Source organism: Bison bison, unplaced genomic scaffold, assembly GCF_000754665.1.
Source record: "Bison bison bison isolate TAMUID 2011002044 unplaced genomic scaffold, Bison_UMD1.0 scf7180017864289, whole genome shotgun sequence".
NCBI lineage: Eukaryota > Metazoa > Chordata > Mammalia > Artiodactyla > Bovidae > Bison > Bison bison.
The window spans coordinates 22,161,492-22,187,939 of record NW_011494861.1 but is presented as its reverse complement, the minus strand read 5'-3'; the positions used below and the strand labels follow the sequence as shown (position 1 = coordinate 22,187,939).

General features: G+C 35.3%; 1 protein-coding gene and 1 non-coding gene across 3 annotated transcripts in view; one reads left to right on the top strand and one right to left on the bottom strand.

Moving 5' to 3' along the window:
* Positions 1-26,448, bottom strand: part of XPR1 (xenotropic and polytropic retrovirus receptor 1) — a 180,523-nt gene that overhangs the window by 49,656 nt on the left and 104,419 nt on the right. For both annotated transcript variants that reach the window (XM_010850174.1, XM_010850173.1), the window contains 7 exons: positions 24,051-24,152; positions 13,828-14,051; positions 11,610-11,759; positions 11,256-11,339; positions 8,827-8,908; positions 894-1,084; positions 505-684 (listed from right to left, as the gene is read on the bottom strand). In XM_010850174.1, coding sequence (XP_010848476.1) covers positions 505-684; positions 894-1,084; positions 8,827-8,908; positions 11,256-11,339; positions 11,610-11,759; positions 13,828-14,051; positions 24,051-24,152 — 1,013 coding nt within the window. The remainder of the gene's footprint in view (positions 1-504; positions 685-893; positions 1,085-8,826; positions 8,909-11,255; positions 11,340-11,609; positions 11,760-13,827; positions 14,052-24,050; positions 24,153-26,448) is intronic.
* TRNAC-ACA lies at positions 16,048-16,119 on the top strand. Its single transcript has one exon. It is a non-coding gene; the product is annotated as a tRNA-Cys (tRNA).

Here is a 26,448-nt window from a genome sequence, read left to right as displayed (position 1 = left end):
ATAGGTAAAATGGAATTTAAAAAGTTAATTTCTCAAACTAAACTTGGAGATCTAACAAGATAATCCTACTGCTTTTAGAGACCCAGTACTTCACAAAATAAAAATATTTGACTATTTATGGTAACTTAACAGGTATATAACAGTTTAACCACCTTAAAAAAAGGAAACAAAGTTCTACATGTTATCACAGTTGATTAAATAATCTGTATAGTAATTAATTATGAATTATTATCATTTTCCAAAATCACTGTAATATCTCGACACTACTCCATTATGAAGGAAAAAAAAATGCATGAGTGCTTTTCTTGGGGCCAGTGTACTCCATAACATCAAGTGTACCAGTTACACTGTGTTCTTTGCTCCTGGAGCTGGGGTACCACTCATTTAAACTACAATGTGAACATGACTTCTGAAGTGGGGCAATACAGGAGTTTTGTTTTCATTCTAGAGAAAGCCAATGATCAATATATCACTCTACAAATGATACAAAATTTCTGGACTTACCAGCAGTTTAAGCAGCCAAAACCGGGATTTATAATAGAAAGTTTTGGTGGGGTTGATGAGAAAGAAAACCATAAATCCATAAAGGGCAAGTGGGTACACATATGTGGGGATGACACTAATTGGAGCAAAGAAGCATGCCAGAAGGCTCAGGCACCACAATATCCCAAGGAATCCAGCAATCTGATAAAGGATGGGAAAGACAAAAACAAAGAAAATTATTTTTATTTTTACCATTACATAGAAAATCTTTAATAAAACAAAGATAAGAAAAATGGTTTAATTATTATCAACAATCCCCTTCAAGTAGAAAATAGAGTTTAGTACCCACTAAACCAGCCACATAGCTAATGAAAACTGTATTCATAGGATATTATATCTGGTTTGATTACCTCAAAGAGATGCTGATGAGACAAATTGCTTCTTGGATTAAGTTCAAAGATGAGCACATGATTTACTCCAGCCTGTCTCCAACCATACGTGTTGATGCCCAGTAGAAAAAGGAATTCAATCAGAAGAAAGCCACCCCGATAGATTCTTATCAAGGGCCATATATTTCTACCTGCTTCAAGTTTAAATATAGCTGAAAGAATATCAATTAACTGGTTAGTCAGGAAATCTGCAACATGTCCTTTAACTGTTTTTTCTCTTCTCAATGATATAGCCCTGGCAGAGGAATTTTTAATATTCAAAATGCGATCCTAGGTTATTTCAAGAGCCTGATAAACTTGCTTCAAGGTTCTTCTCTTCATTTCACTCTGCAAAATTCTACCAGAATAATTTTCCGGAAAATTTGACTTTCAGCCTACTTGTCCATAGTGAAATAGCTTAGAACCATCAGCTCAGCTGAGAATTTCTGGCATGACAAAACTTCTTTGGCTTTGATTTGGCCGTCACTGAGCTGGATATAGTAATGTCTACCTCAGAATTACTATGGAAATTATAAGAAACACTATACAAGAAAGCAATGTGAAAGTTGAAATGTCACATAAATGACAACAATATTTATATAATGTTTATGTACTACATCCTAAGGATTGTATCTTTACATATAACAATTTATCTAATCTTCACAATGGCTCTGTGAGTTAAAAACTATTATCTCCATTTGACTGACAAGGAAACTATAGCACAGAGACGTTAAATACTTTGCTCAGGGTTACCAAGCTAGTATACGGCAGTGCCAGGATTTTAACTCAGTTTGCTTCAAAGCCCAAACTCTTAAATTACTACATTCAACTGCCCATATGCCCAAACAAATGTTCAGTTATCACTACTATCCTATAGCTCTCCAATAATTATCATGTTCAAACATGTGAGCCTCACGATTCAAGTTCCTCACAATCTGATCTCCAACTCACTTCTCCCAAACTTATCCCATAATGCCCCTAAATTAATTCTTATCGCCTGATAAATTTTATTTTGTTTGAACAAATTCACTTTTCATATCTACTTAAGTTGCTCCCTGTACTTGAACGGCCTTGTTCCTTCTTTTGACCAATTCTATTTCTACATTATTTAAAAGTCAGATTCTCATCTGTTCATAAATTGACTGAATCAGTATGTTTCATTTTGAGCCTATGTGCCAAAAATTTCAGTTTGGCAACCAATTTCTCAATTTTCCAAATAACTATATAATTTACTGTTAGTACTCACTTGAAATTTTATACTTGGAGTCAAATACTATAGACCAGATTTCAAGTCCTAAATTTACTAGGGCATATTTAATTTTTCTAACTCTCAGTTTCCTTGTTGGTCAATGGGGGAGAATATCTATTCTCATCAGTTTAAGAAGATTAAATCTGAACAACAAAAATGGCTAAAACAATGTTTGGCCCATTATGAATACTCAGTATGTATCAGTTTCTTTTTCTTTTTACTTGATGAAAATTCATGTTTTCATTAATTTGACAAATGTTTATGGGGTGCCATTATGTATGGCATAATTCTAAAACCTGGAGATTCAATAATGAGCAACAGACAAAATAACTGTCTTCAGGAAAGTTCTATTCTATATAGTATCAGATAAGAATTTTTAAGAAAAAAGTAAAGGCATAGAGACTGTTAGGTGTATTTTAGGTAGGGTAGTTAGAAGATGATATTTGCAGGAATCTTAAGGAAATAGAGACTGGCTTGTGTGAAGGAAATAGAGACTGACTCATGTGAAGGAAATAAAGACTAACTTGTGTGAGTATTTGGAGGAACGGAGGCTCCAAGTAGAGGGAAGGACAAAGAACCCTAAGATATGTATAAGCCTCATTTAGTCCAGGAATAGGAAGAAGACCAGGGCCACTATGACTGGAATGAATGAGAGGTAAAGTGGCAAAAAGTTATCTAAAGGCATATGAGGAAGGATTTGCTGTACTTTGTCAAGATTTAAGCTTTTACTCAGATGTTATGAAGCCAATGAAAGGTTCTGCATATAAGTGATACAACCAGACTAATAATTTTAAAGGGCTACTCAGTCATGTGAAGAACAGACTGCAAAGGAATAAGTATGGTAACAAGATTAGTTAGGTGGTTAAAAATTTTTTTTTAATGTGTATATAGTTTTATATACTGATTCCCAAGCTAAGAACACATATACATTACAATAGTCAGGAAACAAAAATAAGTACAAATCCCAAAGAATACACAGTTAAACTACTAGAATTAATAAATGCAGTAAAATTGCAGTCTACAAGATCAACACACAAAATTCAGTTGCCCTTACATGTACCAGCAATGAACAATCAAATGAAATTAAGAAAATAATTTCAATTACAAGAGCAAACAAAAGAATAAAACATCAAGGAATAAATCGAACCAAGGAGGTGAAAGACTTGGACACTGAAAACTACAAAACACTACTGAAAGAAATCCCATATTCATGGATTGGAAGACACGAGACTGTTCAAATGGCAATGTTACAGATTCCATACAATCTGTATCAAAATTCTAATGGCTCTTTTTTTCTTTTGGCAGAAATGAAAAATTGATACTCAAATTCATAAGGAATTATAAGAGGTCCCCAGATAACAGCCAAAACAATACTGAATAAAAAAGGTGGAGGACTCACAATTCACGATTTCAAATTTTCCTCCCAAATAGTACTGGTGTAAACACAGACATACAGACAAATGAAATACAGTGAGAGCTCAGAAAAAAAATTTATGCATCTATGGTTGATTGATTTTCAATAAGAGAGCCAAGACTGTTCAATGAAAAAGAATATTCTCTTCAACAAATAGTACAGAGACAATTGGTTATTCACCAACTGGTTATTCACATGCAAAAGAATGAAGCTGACCCTATTCTTCACAGCATGTACAAAAATTAGTTCAAAATGGATGAATGAGCTAAATATAAGAGCTAAAACTATAGAACTCTTAGAAGAAAATATATGGGTAAACTTGTAGAACTTTGGTTGGATTCAGCAATGGCTTCTTAGATATGACATCAAAAGCATGAGTAACACAACATCAAAAACAGATAAATTGGACTTCATCAAAATAAAAAAATTTGTATATCAAAGGACATTATCAAGAAAAGAAAAAGATAATCTAAAAAATGGGAGAAAATACTTGCAAATTATGTATCTGATAAGGGTCTAGTATCCAGAATATATAAAGAACTGTAGCAAATTAGCAATAAGAAGACAACTCAATTAAAAAATGGACAAAGGACTTGGACAGATTTTTTTTTCAAAGAAAATATACAAACAGCCAATAAGCACATGAAAAGATGTTCAATATCATTAGTCATTGAAAGTGAAAGAAACAGTCAGCTGCTCAGTTGTATCTGACTCTTTATGACCCCATGGACTGTAGCCTACCAGGCTCTTCTGTCCATGGAATCCTCCAGGCAAGAATACTGGAGTGGGTAGCCACTTCCTTCTCCAGGGGCTCTTTCTGACTCAGGGAATCAAACTTGGGTCTCCTGCATTGCAATCAGACTCTTTATTGTCTGAGCCACCAAAATGACTTGAACAGACATTTTTCCAAAGAAAATACATAAACAGTCAATAAACACATGAAAAGATGATTTATATCATTAGTCATTAGAAAAATGCAAATCAAAACCATATAAGTATACTAGTTCAAACCCACTAGGATGGCTATAATTAAAAAAAAACAAACAGGAGATTCCCAAGTATTGATGAGAATGTGTAGAAAACAGAATCCTCATAAATCGCTGGTGGAAACAGAAAATGGTGGAGCCTCTGTAGAAAATAATTTGGTGGCAACTCAGAAGGTTAAAAAGCATTATCATATAATTAAGCAATTCCACTCCTAGATATATATTCAAAAAATTGAAAACTGGTACCCAAACAAATCCATGTATACACATGTTCAAAGCAGCAAAATTCACATTAGCCAAAAGGGAGAAACAACCCAGTATAGCATATATTCAGTTTTGGTAGATACTGCCAAGCAGTTCTCCAAAGTACTCTACCCATTTCCATTCATTCACTTTAATATCTTCATGGTATTCCACTGTATAGGAATAATGTCATATATTTTTTTTAAACAGTTCCTGATAGATATCTGAGACACTCTTAGAATTTTGCTGTTATAAACAAAACGGCAGTGAATACCCTCCTTTCATACATGTCTTTGCACTCAGGTACAAGTATGTTTATAAGATAAACTTATAGGAATAATATGTTTAATCAAACTGACTGTATTATAAATTTTTTTATACATACTGCCATATTTCTAAAGAGATGGCATCAATTAATACTCTTACCACTAGTATGCAAGTGCTTGCTATTTCACACTCATATGCACTTAAAACATTTTTTTTATTGGAGCATAGTTGACACAAAATGTTGTGTTACTTTCTGCTATACAGCAAAGTGAATCAGTCATACGTATATTTATTCTTTTTTAGATTCTTTTCTCATATAGGTTACTAGACAGTATTGAAGAGTTCCTTGTGCTATACAGTAGGTCTTTATCAGTTATCTATTTTATATATAGTAGTATATATATGTCAATCTCAATTTCCCAATTTATCCTTGTCTCCCATCCCCTCCAGTAACCATAAGATTGTTTACATGTATAACTCTTTTTCTGTTTCATAAATAACTTTGTTTATACAATTTTTTTAGATTCCACATATAAGTGGTATCATATGATATTTGTCCTTCTTTGTCTGACTTACTTCACTCAGTATGACAATTTCTAAGTCCTTCCCTGTTGCTGCAAATGGCGTTATTTCATTCTTTTTATGGCTGAGTAATATTCCATTGTATATATGTACCACATCTTTTCACCCATTCCTCTGTCAGTGAACATTTAGGTTGCTTCCACGTCTTGGCTATTTTAAACAGTGCTGCAACGAACACTGAGGTACATGTACCTTTTTGAATTATGGTTTTCTCCAGGTTTATGCCCAGGAGTGGGACTGCTAGGTCATATGGTAGCCCTGTTTTTAGTTTTTAACCAACTTCCATACTGTTCTCCATAGTGGCTATACCAATTTACATTCCCACCAACAGTGTAGAAGGTTTCCCTCACGCACTTTTAATGGTCAAACTTAATTCTGTTCAACCAAAAAGTGAAATGTGACATATTATTATTGTATCAATTAAGTATAGGTTACTAGCAAACTACAAGAAAGTTTTAAAAAAATCTGAGCAGGTAACTTTTCATCTTCATAACACTAACTATCTGGAATATGTGAGTTTCAGATAAATTATTAAATATTAGGTCATGTCCCCTTGAGGAACAGCAGCAATTATGCACGCTATTTTTTTATGTCAATGTTTGAAAAAAGAATCATGCTTGTACATGCATTACTACTGCTGAGTTTCTCTCTCAATTCTCAACTCTGTTATCTTTCAAGCAACCGCTGGGAGATAAATAAGGACAGACAGCTGGCTTTAACTGTATATATCTCACAGACACACAAAGATTAAACAAAGAAGGGTTCTGAGGGGAGAGAACATAAATGTACAATACTAAATGCATAAAGCACACATTAGAAAACAAATCAGACTGTCTCACAAGAACACAGGCTACATATATGAAAGAAAACAAACCCCCAAAATGTCCCTGAATTTAAGAAAACAACATAAACACATAAAAAGAATGAAGTTTATTTATCTATTCTTATGTCTTATTTAATGATGATAATAATGGTAACACCATGCTCATCTTGGAAAGGAAAGAAAAAATTTCACACACAGATGAGTAAAGCTTTTTCCTATAGAAAGAACAACTTACATCTCATATGACATACTTCATATTGATATAGTACTTCACACCTATAAATGCTTTCTTATACCTCTTAGCTGATGTCTATGAACTGGTTTCAAGGTATCTCTTCATTTGTATCATCTAATACTCTTCTTCACCTTAGGTGAATTTACCACTTCTCTCCTTCAAAACTTATTCCCTCCTCTTATGTTTCACCCTCTAGAATGGCCAACTAAATCTCTGCTCATTTGTCTCTTTCTCTTGGAATGCCTTTTATTCCATCAATGCCCAGGATAAATACCATTTCTTTCATAAAGTCTTCCCTGAAGCTCTCATTTGAAAGTAATCACTTGTTCCCTTGACCTGTTTACAAAATACTTTCTATTTTGTAGTGTATTATTATTGTTTTAATATGTCTCAAGCTCTCTTATGTAACAATAAGCTTCATGAGGAAAGTAATTCTCTTATTTAAGACTCAGGTAGCAAGCCTAATCATAGATACATAAAATTTACTTGTTGAATGAATTCTAATACAACGCTGTAAATTTAAGGTATTAAACTCATTTAACAAGTTAGGAAATTGCTTCAGAGAAAAGTGATGTCCTTAAAGCCAATTAACAAATTAATAATTAACAAATAGTTGAGCTGGGACTGCAATCCAGGCAAGGCCTTTTGAAAATAAGTCTGTGTGTTTCCCATAACAGTTAGCTTGATAATCAATCTAGGACCAAGTTCTTTTTTATTGTAGCATTTCTATACATTCTATGTAAGTAAACTGCTGCTGCTGCTGCTGCTGCTGCTAAGTCGCTTCAGTTGTCTCCGACTCTGTGCGACCCCAGAGACGGAAGCCCACCAGGCTCCCCCGTCCCTGGGATTCTCCAGGCAAGAACACTGGAGTGGGTTGCCATCTCCTTCTCCATTCATCCCTAAAGACAGAGAACTAGATTTCACCTGCATTGAAAAAAAAAAAAAGCCACAAAAAGACACTGGTAACCATAAGGAGGCAAGAGTGGTTGCATAGAGACAAGTTCAGAAGGTTGCTGCAGTGTACTAAACAAATGGTTGTTTAGACAAGGATGGTACTGGTGGGGGTGGACAGATTCAGAACTTTTCTGAGGACAGGGCAACAGGATTTGGTGATGGATTGGAGATGAGTACGAAGGAAAAGGTTAAAGGTTTTTGGCTTGAGAAACTGGTGAGAGGTGATGCTATATGGAAGAGAAAGCATATTTAGTGATTAAAAAAATTTGTCCATCTAAGTTTAAGATGCTTATTAGACATCTAGGTAGCCAATGAGATATCATTTCAGAGGAAAAAGTATATAAACTTGGGAGTTACTAGCATACAGATGATATTTTAGCCATAGGCTTGAATAAGATCACCTAGCTAGAAAATGCATGTAGAAAGAGAAAGATTTAAACATTAAACCCAGAGGTACTCCCCAATATTTAGATGCCAAAAGTAAAGAATAACTAGCAAAACAGACTGGGAAAAAACTGCCAGCGAAGTTTAATAAGAAAACCAGCACAGTGTGGTTTCCCAACAAAATCAACTGAAGAAAAGGTTTCAAGGAGTGATCTACAATGTCAAATGCTGCTGAGAGGTAAGTCAAATTCTGCTGGGTGGTTTAGTAAGATTATGCCTTCCTTGCTGTATCATTAATGCACTTGTTTCCATCAATTCCTCCTACCTCTTTATAATTTTTAAATTCTATAGAATAGAATATTATATAACCAAGTTTCTTAAAATCGTATGCAAAGTAATTGTAAATAGGTTCTAGAAATGATGCGAGAGTCTCCAAAAAGCAAAGTTAATGAGCTTATTTAGTGCATAAATTTTGTAATATTTATTTACTCTCATCTGTGATCAAGGGAGCTGAGGTTCCTGATAACTGAACCCTGAAAATGATGGAGAAGAAAGAGTCATAAACTAGCAATGTTTAAAGGGGTAACTATATCCAAAAGGAAAAACGAGCCAAAACAACCAACCAACACCCACTCTCCCATCATTTATACAAACAATTAACCCTGACAGATTTCTCCTTCAGTAGCTTTGGCAGTTGGGTGGTAGCTTTGTTAGAGGGACAGAACATGACATAAACAGATCAATAAGAATAATTTAATTCAAAATTTAAACTACTCACCGGCAAGCACAAGAGTAATATTCAATACAATGAATATTCCACAAAATAGGCCAACTCTAAAAGTAGTCCATGCTGGTGCAGGCTGTAGAGAGAGGGAAACGGCATTTTGAGTGCAGGGCAAAATACTGAATACATTAAGCATATAGTATAATAAAATCAGTACTACAAGCACCAAAGTCCTACAGAGAAAACAGAAATATTTTATGATGGGAATTTTCATAAATTTGAGCTGGAGAATCATCATTATCCAATAATATTAGAAATGAATTGCCTGCTTAATTATTTTATAGAAATATGTGTCACTAAATAAAGAAAATTAAGATCTAAAACATCAAATTATATAAACACTGAGTTTCCTTATAAAAAAGATTTAAGTGCAATTTCATTTTTACAATGTGTACATCTTTAAATTTAGGAAGTCAGTATTACTCAATTAGAGTTCACATATTTCGTACTATATAATTAGAGACAATGGTAAAAATAAGAATACTCATTTCTGAGTATTTACAGTATTAAACCAGAGTAACTTCAAGTGAATTTGTAAATACATACCAGAGATTCTCAACTGAATGGCATTTCAGAATATCATTTCATAAGTGAAAGTGAAGTCACTCAGTTGTGTCGGACTCTTTGTGATCTCACAGACTGTAGCCTACCAGGTTCCACTGTCCATGGGATTTTCCCGGCAAGAATACTGGAGTGGGTTGCCACTTCCTTCTCCAGGAGATCTTCCCAACCCAGGGATTGAACCCTGTCTCCCACATTGTAGGCAGATGCTTTACCGTCTGAGCCACCAGGGAAGTTCCATTTTTTGGCATAAGAAAGCCAACTGCTCTAGCACCATTTGTTGAAAAGATGATCCTCTCTCCAGTGAAGTGCCTTTGCATCTTCATTGACAATTAATTGTTCATATATTTATTGGTCTATTTTTGGACTCTTTATTCTATTCCACTAATCTATTTGCCTATCCTGACACTAATAACACACTGTCCTGATTACTGTAGCTTTAGTATTGATACCACATAGTGTTAATCCTTCAACTTAAGTTGTTCCAAAGTTGTTTTGGCTCTTCTTGGTCCTTTGTAATTTCACATAAATTTTTAAATTTGCTTAGTAGTTATTTTTAAAAAGGTCTATTGAGATTTTGAGTTTGTTTGTGATGTATCTATGAATCAACTTAGGAAGAAGTAATATTTTTAAAATACTTGGTTTTCTAATTTCTCTCACATCTGTCTTCTTTAATTTTTCTCCATCATGTTTTACAGTTTTCAATATAAAAGTCTTGCACATCTTCTGTCAGATTTATCCCTACATATCTATATATTGATCTTGTAATCATCAACCTTGCTAATAAACTAATTAGTGCATGTAGCTGTTCTATAGATCCACTGGATTTTCTATATAGGTCCTCATGTCATTGGCAAAAAACAAAAACAAAACAATCCACCAGTTTTACTTCTCTCTTTCTCATCTAATTGTCTTTAATTTCTTTTGCTTACCATACAGCCCTGGCCCTAACCTCCAGCACAATGCTAAATAGAACTGGTAAGAATGAATACACTTTTTTGTTCCCGGTTAGGGAGAAAGCATTCAATGTTTCACCATTCAGTATGATATCGGTTTTAGGTTCTCCATAAACACCTTTAACAGGGATGAAGAAGCTCTTTTTATTATTGATTTCCATCCTATTCTGGTCATAAAACACACTATGATTTAAATCCTTTTAAATTTATTAGGATTTAGTTTATGACACAAAAGATATCACTTAAAGTGTTTTTTGGTATAACTGCTATGTAGATATCATTTAACAGATGCTTTTTTATGCATAACTATTGCATTTTGGATGAAAGTATGCAGTAGCCCAGAATATCTTGACCCCCCCACTTTTATATCATCGAATAAATATCTCATCTTAATTATTTGCTCAGATGAAGTTAGCATGTGAGAATAAACAAGAGCAGTAGTACAGGGTAAGAAGAGAAAGGTCAGAAGACATTGCAATTTATTATGAAGTGAGATCTGGCATCTGATTTTTTTAAATGAGAAAAACAGTAGTAATAAGTACTCACAAACTTTGGGTGAAACATTTTTTAAAGTAATGAAACCAGTATATTTTATCACCTAACATGAGTGTGTGTGTGCGCACGCGCGCTTGCTCAGTCAGGTCCAACTCTTTGGAGCCCCATGGACCGTAGTCCACCAGGCTCATCTGTCCATGGCATTTTCCAGGCAAGAATACTGGAGTGGGTTGTCATCTCCTACTCCAGGGGATCTTCCTGACCCAAGGAGTGAACCCTGATCTCTTGCTTCTCCTGGATTGGTAAGTGGATTCTTTATCACTAGCGCCACCTGGGAAGCCCCCTAACAGACTGTGTTGATTATTAAATAGGTCACATGAACCAACTGAACAACTGCAAACAAATACTAACCTGAGCAGCTCCCAAAGGGGGAACACGTAAACGCTTCATAGCTTTTTGTCTGTCACCATCTTCAAGTTCATTGGTCACTACAGCCTAAAAGACACATTGTTAAATATTTATGTAGGTTATACTAAACTTGAGTAATGCATAAATAATTCTGAACCATTTATATTAATATATATGGTATTCTGATATACGCTTGGTGAATATATACTGAATAAAGTGAAAGGAAAAATAATGAGTAAGAATACATGTATTTAAAGCAACTAACAACAAAAGGAGAATAAAAATGAGGAATTACTTCATTTAAAATAAGACTTTAATGTTACTAAAAATATGGGTATATAAGTGAGATGACTGTACCTCAGTTTCAGAGATGAGCTGGTTGATTTTCTTGCATGTATAAAATGGGGCTACTTCTACATGAGCCACTCGCCAATCTGCTCCACGAGATGTTTCCAGGATCTTGTCATGCTTTTTAAGGATTTTTCGGAACCCTGTAAAATTCAGATTCTACAGAAAGAAAAAAGAAACACTACTATAATTTCTGCCACTATAAGAGAAAATGAAAAACAATAAGCACTTTGCACTGATTGAGATGAATGAAGACTGAGCACCAAGGGAAATGGCAGTGCTTTTATAAAAGCATTTATTATAAAAAGATAAGACTCTTCTTTCTCATTTCATTTATTCATTTCAAGGTAGTATGCTATTAGTAATACAAAGAAACTCCAGATTATGAATCCTATTATTTTTATTTCATGTAAATTAATGGAAGTCCTAAATTCAAAATATTTTCATCTCCATTTTCATATATACAACTCTTTTCAAAATAGCTAATTTATATTATTTTGCTTCTTTGATCAAAAGAATATATTCAGAAAATATTCTGGATATATCATGAACTGAATACATTTATTAGTTCTTTGCTTTTTAAAGGACTGGTATAGCTATTCATCTCCCCCCTACTCTGCAAACATGTACAAACAAGCATGGAAAATGGACTATCATCTACTTAACTGTTATTTTGTTGTCATACATTCTGTTTGGGGATGGGTGTGCAAAGAGCCAGTGGAAAAGAAGTGATCATATTTATAGGGTTTTGCTGATAATGGGTAGGAACTTGTACTTTTCCTCCATTTCAACAACATTAAAATACTATACTTTTCTGTATTCTCAAATTCTATTGTTCTTTGATCAACAGACAAAAAAAGCACAAAATCATGGATTTGCAATTTCCTCATCATATATCCCCATCGGTAAAAAAAAAAAAAAACCAACAGAGCAGTCACTCTAAATTAGGTTTGGCATGCTTGCTGGTTTGTTAATACTTGTTTTTCATACTTTAGTAGATCATTTTAAACTCCCCTTGGGGAGGATACCCCATCATTTGAAGACTGATTACAATACATTTTCCTTTCTCCTCATTTGCAAAATAAATGTATTCTTACAGTATAGATAGTCTCAAAGGATAAAAGATAGATAAGAACTTTTATAAACAATTATTTTTCCAGAAGCTTTTTTTAATAACGGCCCAAAACAAAAACTTTTGGCAAAATTAATAAAATAAAATTTAGTAAGAGTACTTCTCCATAACAGTAAGCATAATTAATAAAATATGAAATGTTAAAGAAAGTAGAATTATGAAAGGAAAAGATGGAAATAAATACATGCATTAAGGACTTAACATTACTGCAGATATGACACTATAATTACATTTTATTTTAAAATTCCAGTATTTATCCATGGTAATATTTTTATTATATAATCTCTAGTTTTTATATAGTGATGATCTTAACTAGATTAGAAGTAATAGTGACAAGAGTAAAATGGAAATACAACAGCACATAAGGTATCTTTAAAGATCTGGGAGATGCTTTTGCCTATTTAAATATTCATTATTGAACAAATACTCTGTTTTTCAATATGTTCTTTACAGATTTAACTATATGAACAAATTTATAAAGAATTACAAATGAATAAATGCCATGCATTTCTATAAGTTAGTATACACAGTAGCTCAACTTTTCAGACTGGGTTTTAAAAATTTCTTTTGCAAGATTTTTTTTTTAATAGTCATATTACAGATGATAAAACTGAAAAGGCTCTTAGTGGCAAGTTGAAAAGTCAGTATATATTACATTATTTGTGTTAGTTGCAGGAAAGTTAACTGTCCAGTTGCTTTTGTGGAAATTTTGCTATAGGCAGGGGTATAAATGTTCTTATGTAGCTAGCAGTGATTGGGTAGATATATGTTATTTCTTACTTCTACTCACTACTTAGAGATGCTTCTAAAAATAGGTAGCAGACTACTACTCTTTGAGTCAAGGGTTGCTCCTTCATACTGTATAAGAAGGTGTGGGAAAAATGATCTTCAAAAACCTAAGCCTTGTTAACATTATTTTATCATCTTTGATATCTGATTTTAAGAATAAATGAAATTCCAGTAAGAATGGAAAGAATAACATGCTAAGAATTTCCCTTTTTGGACTGACACATTAGTATAGCTCAAGGTAATTCTGTTCATTATAATTTCTCAATCATTTAAAGGTTCTATCCTCCATGGTAAGAACTGAAGCACCTGATAGTTCTGCAGCAGGATAAGACTGAGGTAGAACTCGCTGAAGGCCAGTTTAAGGTCTTTAATATTCCTATGTTGGACACGTTCCTCATGGGACAGGTGGAAGACTGGCTTTCTGCGTTGTCGCAGCGTGGTAACACCAGTGCTTTCTTTCTGCGCGTCCAGTGATGATTGAAGCTCATTCTGAAGGGTAGCAAACCTTCGCTGAGCCTCTGCGAGCTTTTCTATAAGGAATAAAACAGAACTGTCAGATCATCAAGATAAAAAAACTCATCAAAGTTCTCACTGACTTCTGAATTTTTACTAATTAGTTTCCCTAAAATTTCTAGAGAAAAAATACTGCATTGTAATATTTAGAAAGAGATAGGAAAAACATATTTTAGTGTAATAGCCTCCTTTCATTCTAGCCCACACTTCACCCCCTGCAAAACCTCAAGTGTACTCTTTCTTTATACAGATAAAGATTGATGACACAGATTTAAGAGCTGGTAAGAGTGAGACTACAAAATGGTACAAGCTGCTTTGTAATCTGGAAAACAGTTTCAGTTCAGTTCAGTTCAGTTCAGTCGCTCAGTCATGTCCAACTCTTTGCGACTCCATGAATCGCAGCACGCCAGACCTCCCTGTCCATCACCAACTCCCAGAGTTCACTCAAACTCATGTCCATCAAGTTGGTGATGCCATCCAGCCATCTCATCCTCTGTCGTCCCCTTCTCCTCCTGTCCCCAATCCCTCCCAGCATCAGGGTCTTTTCCAATGAGTCAATTCTTTGCATGAGGCGGCCAAAGTATTGGAGTTTCAGCTTTAGCATCAGTCCTTCCAATCAACACCCAGGATTGATCTCCTTTAGAATGGACTGATTGGATATCCTTGCAGTCCAAGGGGGTCAAAAAGTTAAAACAGAGTTATCTTAAGATCCAGCAATTTCACTCCTAGTATATACCCAGGAAAACTGAAAATATACATGCACACAAAAACTTATACGTATACACAAACTGGTATTCATAATAATCAAAAAGCAGAAACAACCCAAATGTCCTCTAACTGTTGAATGGTAAGAAAAACATGGTATATAGATTCAATGGAGTATTGTTCAGCCATAAAGAATGAATTATTGCCATATGCAACAACATGAATGAACTGAGAGATTATTATAGCAAGTGAAGTAAGTCAGAAAGAAAGGTAACCAAAACATAATCTAGGAATCAGCAGGTGGAAGTAGGAGTAGCTCCTTTCTCTATTACATGAAATATCAATAACCTCAGATACACAGATGATACCACCCTTACAGAAGAAAGCAAAAAAGAACTAAAGAGCCTCTTGATGAGGGACTGAACTGAACTGAATTTTTGCTTCCCAACCTGCAACTTGAGTTCTGCCTATTGCTTAGTTCTCAAAGGGAAAGTCTTCTTTCACAGGAGCACAATAGTGGTTCTATTGAACTGGAAGGTGAGACTTCCATCTGGCCATTTTGGGATCATGATACCACCGAACCAGAAGGCAAAGGTGTTTACTGGTTAAAAAGTGTTTCTGACTACCAAGGGGAACAGGTAACACAACAGTAGCAAGGAGGATTGTGTCTGCAACCCAGGAGACTCTCTGGAACACATCCTAGGACTTCATGATCAATAATAAAACTTACTGAAAACTAAAGCAATCCAAAAAAGACAGAATTACTGAGGATTCAGCCCCCTTAAGAATTAAAGTCTGGTTTATCCCACCCGGTAAAGAACCCTCACCAGCTAAGACACTGGCTGAGGGCAAAGGAAATATGGAATGGGTAGTGGAAAAAGAAAATCATCGATATCAACTACCACTTCTTGACCTTCTTGTTCTGCCTTTTACATGTCTTGAATAGTCCTCTCTATCTCTTTGTGTTGCATTCTGAGTAACTACTTCAGCTCTATCTTCCAGTTTATAAATTCTCTCTTAAAGTCTACCCAATTCATAGTGTAAGTAATTTTATTATCATTTAAAAATTTCTAATTGATCATTTTTAAAAGTCAATTTTGATAGTTCCTACTCTGCTCATGGTTTTGATACACTCTTTTATGGTCTATAGCCATATTAAGTATATGTTTTATTTTGCATCTGAAAATTTTCATATTCTATGTATCCTTTCATTGCTAAACTGTATTTCACTGTATGGATATACCACATTTTCTTTAAATATTCATCAGTTCATGGACATTTGGATTGTTTCTAAGTCTTTTTAGGTCTTCCCTGGTGGCTTAGATGGTAAAGCATCTGCCTACAATGCAGGAGACCCAGGTTCAATCCCTGGGTCGGGAAGATCTCCTGGAGAAGGAAATGGCAACCCACTCCAGTATTCTTGCCTAGAAAATCCCATGGACAGAGGAGCCTGGTAGGCTACAGTCCATGGAGTCGCAAAGAGTCGGACACGACTGAGTGACTTCACTTTAAGTCTTTTTACTACATAAATTATGCTGCTGTTAAGATTCACATACAAGTTTTGTGTGGACTATCATCTTCATCTTTGCAAACATGGGCTCAATCCATGTTTGTTGCATGAATGAATGGATATGTAGGGAAAAAGTTCTCTCTACTAATTCAAGTTCCTACACAAACATAAGGAAAAATAAAAACTTCAAGGGTTATTTTGTTACTTTCTTTAAACTAGTGATTCTCTTTCTCAAGGACAAGACTGTCTAGAAGAGTGTATGAGGGAGAATCCCTACGTGGGAGTGCGGAGGGTAAAGCATCTGGAATTTGAAGAAAAGTCAACATCACTACAGTTACGGTGTGAGAGCGCTAAACTTTTCCAAAGAAGCACAGGTTTCAAAAGGATGAGAAACACTGCTTTTTTGACACCAAGTGTCCAAGTCTATTTTGTAATGATATCACCGTTTTCTAGAGTCAGACCTTCAAAAAGCTTCAAAGTGTGAAAGTTGCTCAGTCATGGCCAACTCTCTGCTATCCAATGGACTGTAAGCCTGCCAAGCTCCTCTGTCCATGGAATTCTCCAGGCCAGAATTCCAGAGTGGGTAGCCGTTCCCTTCTCCAGGGGATCTTTCCAACCCAGGGATCGAGCCTAGGTGGATTACAAGTGGATTCTTTACCATCTGAGCCACCAGGGAAGCCCAAGAACACTAGAGTAGGTAGCTTATTCCTTCTCCAGGAGATCTTCCCAACCCAGGAATTGAACCGGGGTCTCCTGCATTGTAGGTAGATTCTTTACAGCTGAGCTACCCCAATGGAATAGCACAGAATCTACAAAAAAGTATTACATATGCATATAAAATATATTTGGTTTATCAATAGTTATAAAAACTAAAAATGGATATTCCTAAGCAATTTTATAAATACTCATGAATATTGTCTATTTTGGCAATAAATTCCACTTTATATTCATGCCAGTGAACCAAGTCACACTCTGAATAAGAACAGATAACTATTATGTTTATTCCATAACCTCTCATATAATAAAATATTTGATAAAAATTTCCAATAACCATTCAAGAACTTTCAAAGTGCCTGAATCCCCTCAAAGAACTAAAAAAAGGTTATCAAGATCTATTTTAGTTTTAATGAGATTTGTATACATATTTTTTACTTTTAGAAAAGTTGTTTTAGAAATATAAGGCATCTTCAAAATAGCAAAGCTATTATGTTGTTATGCAATTGAAGAATAATTCTTGATTAAATAAAATAAATGTCTTAGAACACTTTTATTATTTGTCTTTCAATATTATCATCTTGCAGATTCAATTCATGGATTTCACTGTTACCTGAGACAGAAAGTAAGTCTATGAGAATGTTGACCCATTACAGATGATTCAAGTAATCTTGTTACATTACATGCAGTTATTGCACTGCTTTTATGTGGAATTCTTACAACCTGAAATTCTTACAGCCTCATACATTAAAACCTCTATGTGTGAAAATAATATCCTATTCTTCCATTCTTTTCTCTCTAGTCAATAGCACTAATTTTCTTACAACTCCAGCCTCAGCTGACTATCTGTTACCCTCCTTACCCCCAAATATGTTATGGACTTTAATGCATTATGCATCTGGATAGGTTTTTCCCTTTTCTTGGAACACTGTACTCCAGTTCTTCTCACAAAGCCATTCCCAAACACACTTCGCCCAAAGGATTTGGCAAATGCCCACCCATTTTCAAAGACCAAATTTAAATGTTTCCATTTATGCATCTTCATGTTTGTTTCCATAGTACTTTGCTAAACTCTATAATAACAAGCATCAAAAAAGTTTAAAAGATAAAGTTAGTAAAGAAATGTATTAGATGTACTTTGATATTTTCTATTCTACTATATTCTCTTGCTGTTCTTCAGTCACTAAGTCATGTCCAACTCTTTGCAACCTCATCACCTGCAGCATGCCAGGCCTCCCTATTGTTCACTATCTCCCAGAGTTTGCTTAAACTCATGTCCACTGAGTCAGTGATGTTATCTAGCCATCTCATCCTCTGCTGTCCCTTCTCCTCTTGCCCTCAATCTATAATCCTATTCATATTTTTAAAAAAATGCTTGTGATGACCCCACAGCGGTCACCAGTTATTGGGTTGCAAGCTACAATTATTTAAAAGAACACTAATTTAGATGATAGTCTGCTTTTTTGTGAAGATTCAATCCTGAAACTATTTTACCCATGACTGGGCATTCCCCATGCTTTCAGTCTTAGAAAGAAACAAAAAGAAAAGAAAGGAGGGAAGGAAGAGGAAAGAAAAGAAGAAAAGAGAAGAAAAGGTTTGGGTTGTATCTCTGTCCTCACATGCATGAGCAGCCCTATATCCTTTGGATAATGTAAATCAATTACTTCCACAGCAGAGTAATTCCTGCCCTTGACTGATGATTTGTGGGCATATGTAATCGGAAATACTTGGACAGTTGATACTAATTGACTATCACTTAAATTAAAAAATAAACTCTTTTGAGGTCTAACTTAAATAGAATTAAATGCACATGTATTAAGTATAGGGCTTGATGAGTTCTGACTCATCACCACTATAGTCAAGAAATAGAATATTTCATGCCAGAAAGTTTCTTCATATGCATGTGGTTTCAATTACTGACCACCCCACCCCCATCCCAACTAGGAAACTCCTTATTTTCTGCCATTATATGCCTAAAGGTAAGCACTGTCTTTTCTAGAACTTAATGTAAGTGAAATTATATAACGTATAGTCTTTGGTGTTTGGCTTCTTTTGCTCCGCAGAACATTTATTTGGGGGCTTTTTGTTTTGTATTGAGGTATAGTCGATTAGCAAACAATGTTGTAGTAGTTGCAGGTGAATGGGGAAGGGACTCAAGTCATACATGTACATTATCCCAAGTTCCCCTCCCATCCAGACTGTCATACAGCGTTGAGCAGAGTTTCCTGTGCTATACAGAAGGTCCTTGTTGGTTACTGATTTTAAACAGAGCATTCTCTAAATCTGTGAACATTTTTAAGAGCCTCCATATTGTTGTACGTTCTAGTAACGTGTTGCTTTTTGCTGCTGAGAAGTATTCCATTGTAAGGATGAACTATATGTTCAACCATTTACCTGCTGATTAATATCTGGTTGTTTCTAGTTTGACCTAAGATAAATAAAGCTGCTGTGAACACTTAAAAAATAAAATAAATTATTCCAACCAATTAAAAGGACTTCCCTGTTTTAATTGTGGAATATTGAAAGCAACAGATACAGTCTAAGATTCTTTCAAATGTAGGCACACAAAAATACTCCTTAGAAGCCAAGTATTTTGAATGGAGGGAGAAAGCAAATTGGTTCAAGAAAAGAGAAATCTGTGACATGAAGTAACTTGTACTCCCAATGGAAAAGAACAGTACTGGTCGTCATTAAAAAAAAAAAGTTTCTAGCACTACAACCTTCAGTTTGTATTGACTGATACCATTTTCAGCAATAGAAAACAGCTGGAAGACTTCTAGGTCGGGGATAAGAAAAAATGTTATCATCAAAAGGACACCTTTAAAAAATTTCCCTCTCTTCCCATGGTCTTCAATTATTGAAGATTTAATCTGTAACTCTAAAAAACACTTCTATCTTATTGGCTAAAAATATGTAATAAATAAAAAACTTACATTAGGTTTTCTGAAATATTGAGAACAGTTTCTGACTGTTTACATGTGAAACCCTAGAGGGCTGAGAATCACTTTGCTCATTTTACAGGTATATATGTAGATGCGTAGGAACGTTACATATATCTTTAAAAAAAATAATAAAGTTCAAAAATCCAAAAAACGATTTGTAGGTGATAGACTTGGTATGAAAATAAGCATCTATATTTTAGTAGTATTCGTACTGTTTTCATTGGTTTGACTTTTATAGCATCTTGGGGGTACTTCAAGGTTTCAGCTAATGCTGTGCTCAGTGGTGTCCAACTCTTTGTGACCCCATGTGACCCCACCAGGCTCCTCGGCCCATGGGATTATCCTGGCAAGAATACTGGAGTGGGTTGCCATTTCCTCCTCCAGGCATTACTCCCGACCCAGGGATCAAACCCGTATCTCCTGTGGTTCCTGCCTTGGCAGGCAGATTTCTACCACTGAACCACCTGGGAAGCCCTCAATCAATGCTATATATCACTTTAAAAATAACCATTTTTAACTGACCATTAAATAACTTGTGAGATGTGATTTGGTAGCGGTAGCGTTTAAAAGATGAACTCATCCCTGTTATCATTTACAGTTTTTCATGTGCCCTAATATCTGAGGTTTGTAGTCTACAAGACAATCTGCCACGAGGAAGGCGGCTAAATGAGGAGAAAAATGATACCATCTAGGATACGTGCCAAATTCTATTTCTGTCAGTCATGTCTTCATATTACCCATTACTTCTTGACCTGGCAAAAAGTCAGTCTGAAGACTATCAATTTGTACCTACTGCTTAATGACATCAAGAGACACGCTTCAATGGCTCTGCCAATACACAGAGATAGGAAGTTATTAAATCATAGCTCCCAAATTTTTAATAGTAGAAAGCCTAAAATTATCTTTGAAAAGTAACCAAGTCTAAGATATCATTTTTCAAACTGAGGGTTGTAACCCAATACACGATCATGAAAGCAATTTAGTGTATAATAAATCAGCATTTAAAAAATCAAATAGAGAATAAAGAACAAAGATTATATTCTTTATACTTTAAAGAGTATTGTTTCATGAGAATATTTTTGATCAAATATATTGCACATACACACACATACAGATGTTTGTAAATATACATAAAACACACACATCTGTTTGTATGATGAGGTCATAATTTATATGTATTAAAAAATAACTATGTATTAATTTATCTTTGGCTGTGTTGGGTCTTTGTTGCTGTGCAAGCTTCTCTCTAGTTGTGGCACGCGGGGGCTACTCTCAAGTTGTGGTGTGTGGGCTTCTCGTTGCAGTGGCTTCTCTTGTTGGGAAGCATGGCCTCTAGGGCACATGGGGTCAATAACTGTGGCTCCCAAACTCTAAAGCACAGGCTCAATAGTTGGGGTACATGGGCTTAGCTGCTCTGTGACATGTGGGATCTTCCCAGATCAAGGACCAAACTCATGTCTCCTGTATTGGCAGGTGGATTCTTTACTAGTGAGCAACCAGGGAAGCCTTGTATGCATTTTTTATTGTAACTCAAAATATATTAAGTATGTAACTATTGCTAAGAGCAGATATTTAATTTTCTTTAGAAATAAAAAAACATTACCTATTTTTTGTAATCTAATTTATACTTAATTAGAGTTGGGTTCAGAGAGCCTGCCCAGAAAAATTATAGTAAAATAAAAATGCTAATGAACTTAACTTTGTATGTTTCTCATTTACAACCTTAGATCATATCCAATGGACTTTTCTTAGTCTAAACATTCTTTTCTTTGTAAATACCTTTCTCTTTTAGTCTCCATTTTCCTCACTCTACTACATTATATGGCTGCCCTCTCATCTGTCTACATCCTGATTCCTCTTTATCCTCTTACTTCCTAATTGTAGAAATTAGGAAGTCTAATTTCTTTGAACACTGTAATTTCTGCTGTACATTTTTAACCCTTGTTGAAAAGCTATGCATTTGCATGGTGTCAAATAGTATTTCTGTTTTGTCTCTGCCTTCTACACACTTGTAACGAAGTGAAAAGCACATGTATATATGCTATGCCCTCTCACAGCCCCAGCCTTTGCATAAACTGCTCCCTCTGCCTAGGAAGAAATTTAGCCATAAGTGAAAAATGAGAAGGAAAACAGAGAGTTTAGATATTTGCTTCCTTTTTAAATTTATTTTCTGTTTAAAGGAGTGACTTGGTAAGGAGACTATTTATTCAATAAGTCTTAGAGGAAATAATTTCTGGAACAAGATCTCTAGGAGCTGAAACTCAGTCATTAGTTATAGAATTTGCCATGGACTGAGGAGATATATCTTTTCTACAAATATTAGAGGAAAATAAATAAGGGTAAATGGCAGAAAGTGAAAAGGAACTAAAAAGCCTCTTGATGAAAGTGAAAGAGGAGAGTGAAAAAGTTGGCTTAAAGCTCAACATTCAGAAAACGAAGATCATGGCATCTGGTCCCATCACTTCATGGGAAATAGATGGGGAAACAGTGGAAACAGTGTCAGACTTTATTTTTTTGGGCTCCAAAATCACTGCAGATGGTGATTGCAGCCATGAAATTAAAAGACACTTACTCCTTGGAAGGGAAGTTATGACCAACCTAGATAGCATATTGAAAAGCAGAGACATTCCTTTGCCAACAAAGGTCTGTCTAGTCAAGGCTATGGTTTTTCCAGTGGTCATGTATGGATGTGAGAGTTGGACTGTGAAGAAAGCTGAGCAACAAAGAATTGATGCTTTTGAACTGTGGTGTTGGAGAAGACTCTTGAGAGTCCCTTGGACTGCAAGGAGATCCAACCAGTCCATTCTAAAGGAGATCAGCCCTGGGTGTTCTTTGGAAGGAATGATGCTAAAGCTGAAACTCCGGTACTTTGGCCACCTCACGCGAAGAGTTGACTCATTGGAAAAGACTCTGATGCTGGGAGGGATTGGAGGCAGGAGGAGAAGGAGAAGGGAATGACAGAGGATGAGATGGCTGGATGGCATCACCGACTCGATGGACGTGAGTCTGAGTGAACTCTGGGAGATGGTGATGGACAGGGAGGCCTGGCGTGCTGCGATTCATGGGGTCGCAGAGTCGGACACGACTGAGCGACTGAACTGAACTGAAGAATGTCTATAGGTATTTGGCGGGGGGGAGTGGCATAGATCTGCATAAGTATTACACACCAAAAGAAACTGAAAGTCTATTTTTATTTGTAAAGAAGGATGTATAATGAACATGATAGGAAGGATGGTTGGGTCAGATAATTCAAGAAAATGGTATGGGATTTAGAAAAGCACTCTGGAGTATGGAAAAGGGCAGAGTAGGACTCACAGGCAGCTTTGAGAACATAGTTAAGAATGCAATAATGAATTTACAGTGGTTCACATTTGTTTTGCTATATGTTTTTTTTTTTAATCCCCAACTGTCCTAAGCAGCCTGGGGGTAGGAATGAAGAAGGTAAAAGGCTGGTAAAACTCTATAGCTGGAGTTTTGCCAGACAAGCAATCAATATAAGGCAGCGAGGGTGAAGGGATTAAAAGCACAAGGACTGACAGAAATCAAAGTAATTTGGGGAGGATCCTGGTCAACTGGAACAGAATGAAGGAGTCAAGGATTTAGAGTTCTGTGAGATGGAAAAGCAGATAGATGTTAAAGGAGTAGGGGGTAAATGTTAAAGGGTCAGACACAAAGAAATAGAAGTTTTCATCTCAACTCCAATCACATCTGGTAGATGTCACTCTGGAGGCCATATCCTAGAGAGACACATATGAGTGTTTCATGTGATGGAAAGGCATTAAAAGTAACATAGTTAATAAGCTGCAGCTATGTCATTAAGCTCTGAGAGAAATGGTAAAACCATGTTTCTGACTCTTTAATACTTGGGAATGGGACATGCTGAAGCTCTATCAAAGTATCGATTCATAATGAGTTCCTGAAATCCTTACAACTGCAAGAGAATTGGGCAATGACCACACAAAGCTCAAAGAGTGAAGTACCATATGTATTCCTACCTCAGCTAAAGAAAATATCCCTTAATTGCAGTATAGTAGGAAAAGCCCCAATCTAAAAATGATCAGAAGTTTCAACAATGACATGGTAGAGTTTCTCCTTCCTTAGCAGCAGAAATTGTCTCCTGTATGTTGTACCAAAAAACTGCTTACCTGAATAAAATGTGTTGATTTTGGCAAGTTCTTTTTCACAGGTTTGGAAAAACTTTTCTTCAAACTTGGCAAAATATCTCTTTACTGTATCCTCATCTGTAACTGAAAGCAAGGAAAACAATATTTAAATTTAATGTCCAAAGACCAACTAGGGAAACAAAAATGAAAGTTACTAATACTTCCTTAGTCTTCAAAATGACAACAAATAGGCATTTCTTTGAAAAAATGAACTTGTGAACTATACTAAGGAAAGGTTAATCAAAGGCTTCTTCATAGGCACACAATTTTTTAAACTGAATGAGGTTTTCTAAATCTCTACTATAATAAATTTATAGTGGTGGAGAAAATAAGTGTTCATAAGACTTCAGAAGACACTACTGCAGACAGGTGATCAAAGCAGTCTCAAGGTACTGGGAGGTGAAGTGAATAAGATTCAGCAGACAGTAGACTAATAATGCATTCAAAAATGTAGCAGAAAATGAAGACATGAATATGTAATGGTTTCTGGAAAAAAATGAGTTGATTGCTCTAACAACTACCTACTCATTTTTACCTTAGCTGCACCAGACACAGAGAAAGAGACATAGACTGACGGTTATAAATTAGATATTCCAAACGTTCAGTTGCTGGATAGGGACATAAATGAGCTAAGTAACTGGGTAATTGTGCCAGTGTGGTGATAAATGGCAACTGACACATTCAGGATAAGTAGTGATATGGATTCTAGTTAACGGCAGAGCACAAGTCCATCTAGCTAGCTGCTGCCTAGGTTGTCAGATCTTCCAATTTTTCAGGGAGAAGTCATAAATCTAGATATTTTAAAAACACTGTGTGGGCCAATCAATGTATGTCTTTGCAGGCAGGATCCACTTTGTGAGTTGTCATACAGCATATTGATTTACTCAATCTTGTAGTACAGATATATATATCTTCAGGAACCCCAAGTGAGCTCTGACTAGACTCCAGATGCTAACTGTAATTTAGGACTATCTTATTTCTGGATCTCTAGGGCACACTAAGCTTGAAATGCCCAGAGAAAGTATAGGTTCTTTTACATTCCCTCAGATGCTTCAAATCTTAGGAGAATCCCAGAAATCCTTAAATAATTCACCTCTCCAGTAATAAGAGAAATAGTATTTCCTTAGTAGTATGTAACACATATGCACACACACACTAATTCCAGAGATATTTTAAAGAAAACAAAAGCTTAAAATGAAGTTTTAAAAAGCATGTTGAATCTATTCATTTAATTTGAAAACAAAAATGTAAAAAAAAAAATAGCACTACTACTTCTCTAGTCTTATGCTTTAGAACTGAACAATTTATGCAGGATTCTACTATTTTGCAATAAAGAAAGGATGGCTACTTTAAGTTCCTCATGTAAGCTTAGCAGCTGAGGTACAATAAAGGCTATAACTGCCCAAGGCCAGTGAGAATTATTTTTTCAAACCATAAAGCAGGTCAGAGCTTTTTGAAAAACTGACCTTGAGTTAAAAGATGCTCCATGGTAACATATGCTACTCTTTTTTTTCTTCTGGCCTCTCTAAATGGCTTTCAGGATCTTAGTTCCCATATCTGGGATTGAACTCGGGCCCCCATAGTGAAAGCATTGAGTCCTCACAACCAGATCGCCTGGGAATCCTCCAGATGCGGCTTTTATAATACCTCTGGCTATAGCTTATTTAGAATAATAGTCATATCTTACTCTACTTATCTACCCACTTTTTAAAAATTTTAATTTTATCCTCTATTGTATTGGGGAAAAAAAACCCAGCAAGTCCTAATGTCAATCAGTCACAAAACTATTAATTCAATTAATCACAAAAGACTAAATTTAGTTCAAAGAAATCTAGTGTAAATAAGTCCATATATTAGCAAGATCTATCAACAAATATAAGATTAGCATCAAGAGGAAAAAAAGGAAGAAAAATGAAAGGGTGGGGGAAAAAAATCCAGAACCGGCAAAGAATGACTCAGAGAGTACTGCTGTAAAGATCCCTTTGTTCTTAGTTAAATAAATATTAATACAGTCAGTTATACTAAAGAGAGAGAGAGAAGAAGAGAGAGAGAGAGAGAATAATGAGAGATCTGTCATTTCTGTTACGGTTTTATCTCTACCTTGCATTTGTGGATGACAGACAATTTCTTTCTCATCTACCACTCCCAAAATTACTAAGTTAATAGCAAATAACTCTAAGAGTACTAATCAAGGTAAAATATTCTTACTGCATAGCAACCACCATCAAGTGCTTTTTATAGCAATTTTCAGGAATATACACACACACACACACACACACACACACACACATATATAACCATAAGTGTCATCTTACTTTCACATAAAATCTCTCAAAAACCAATTCTTTAAAACAATCAGTAACCTCAAATTTTTCTGCCA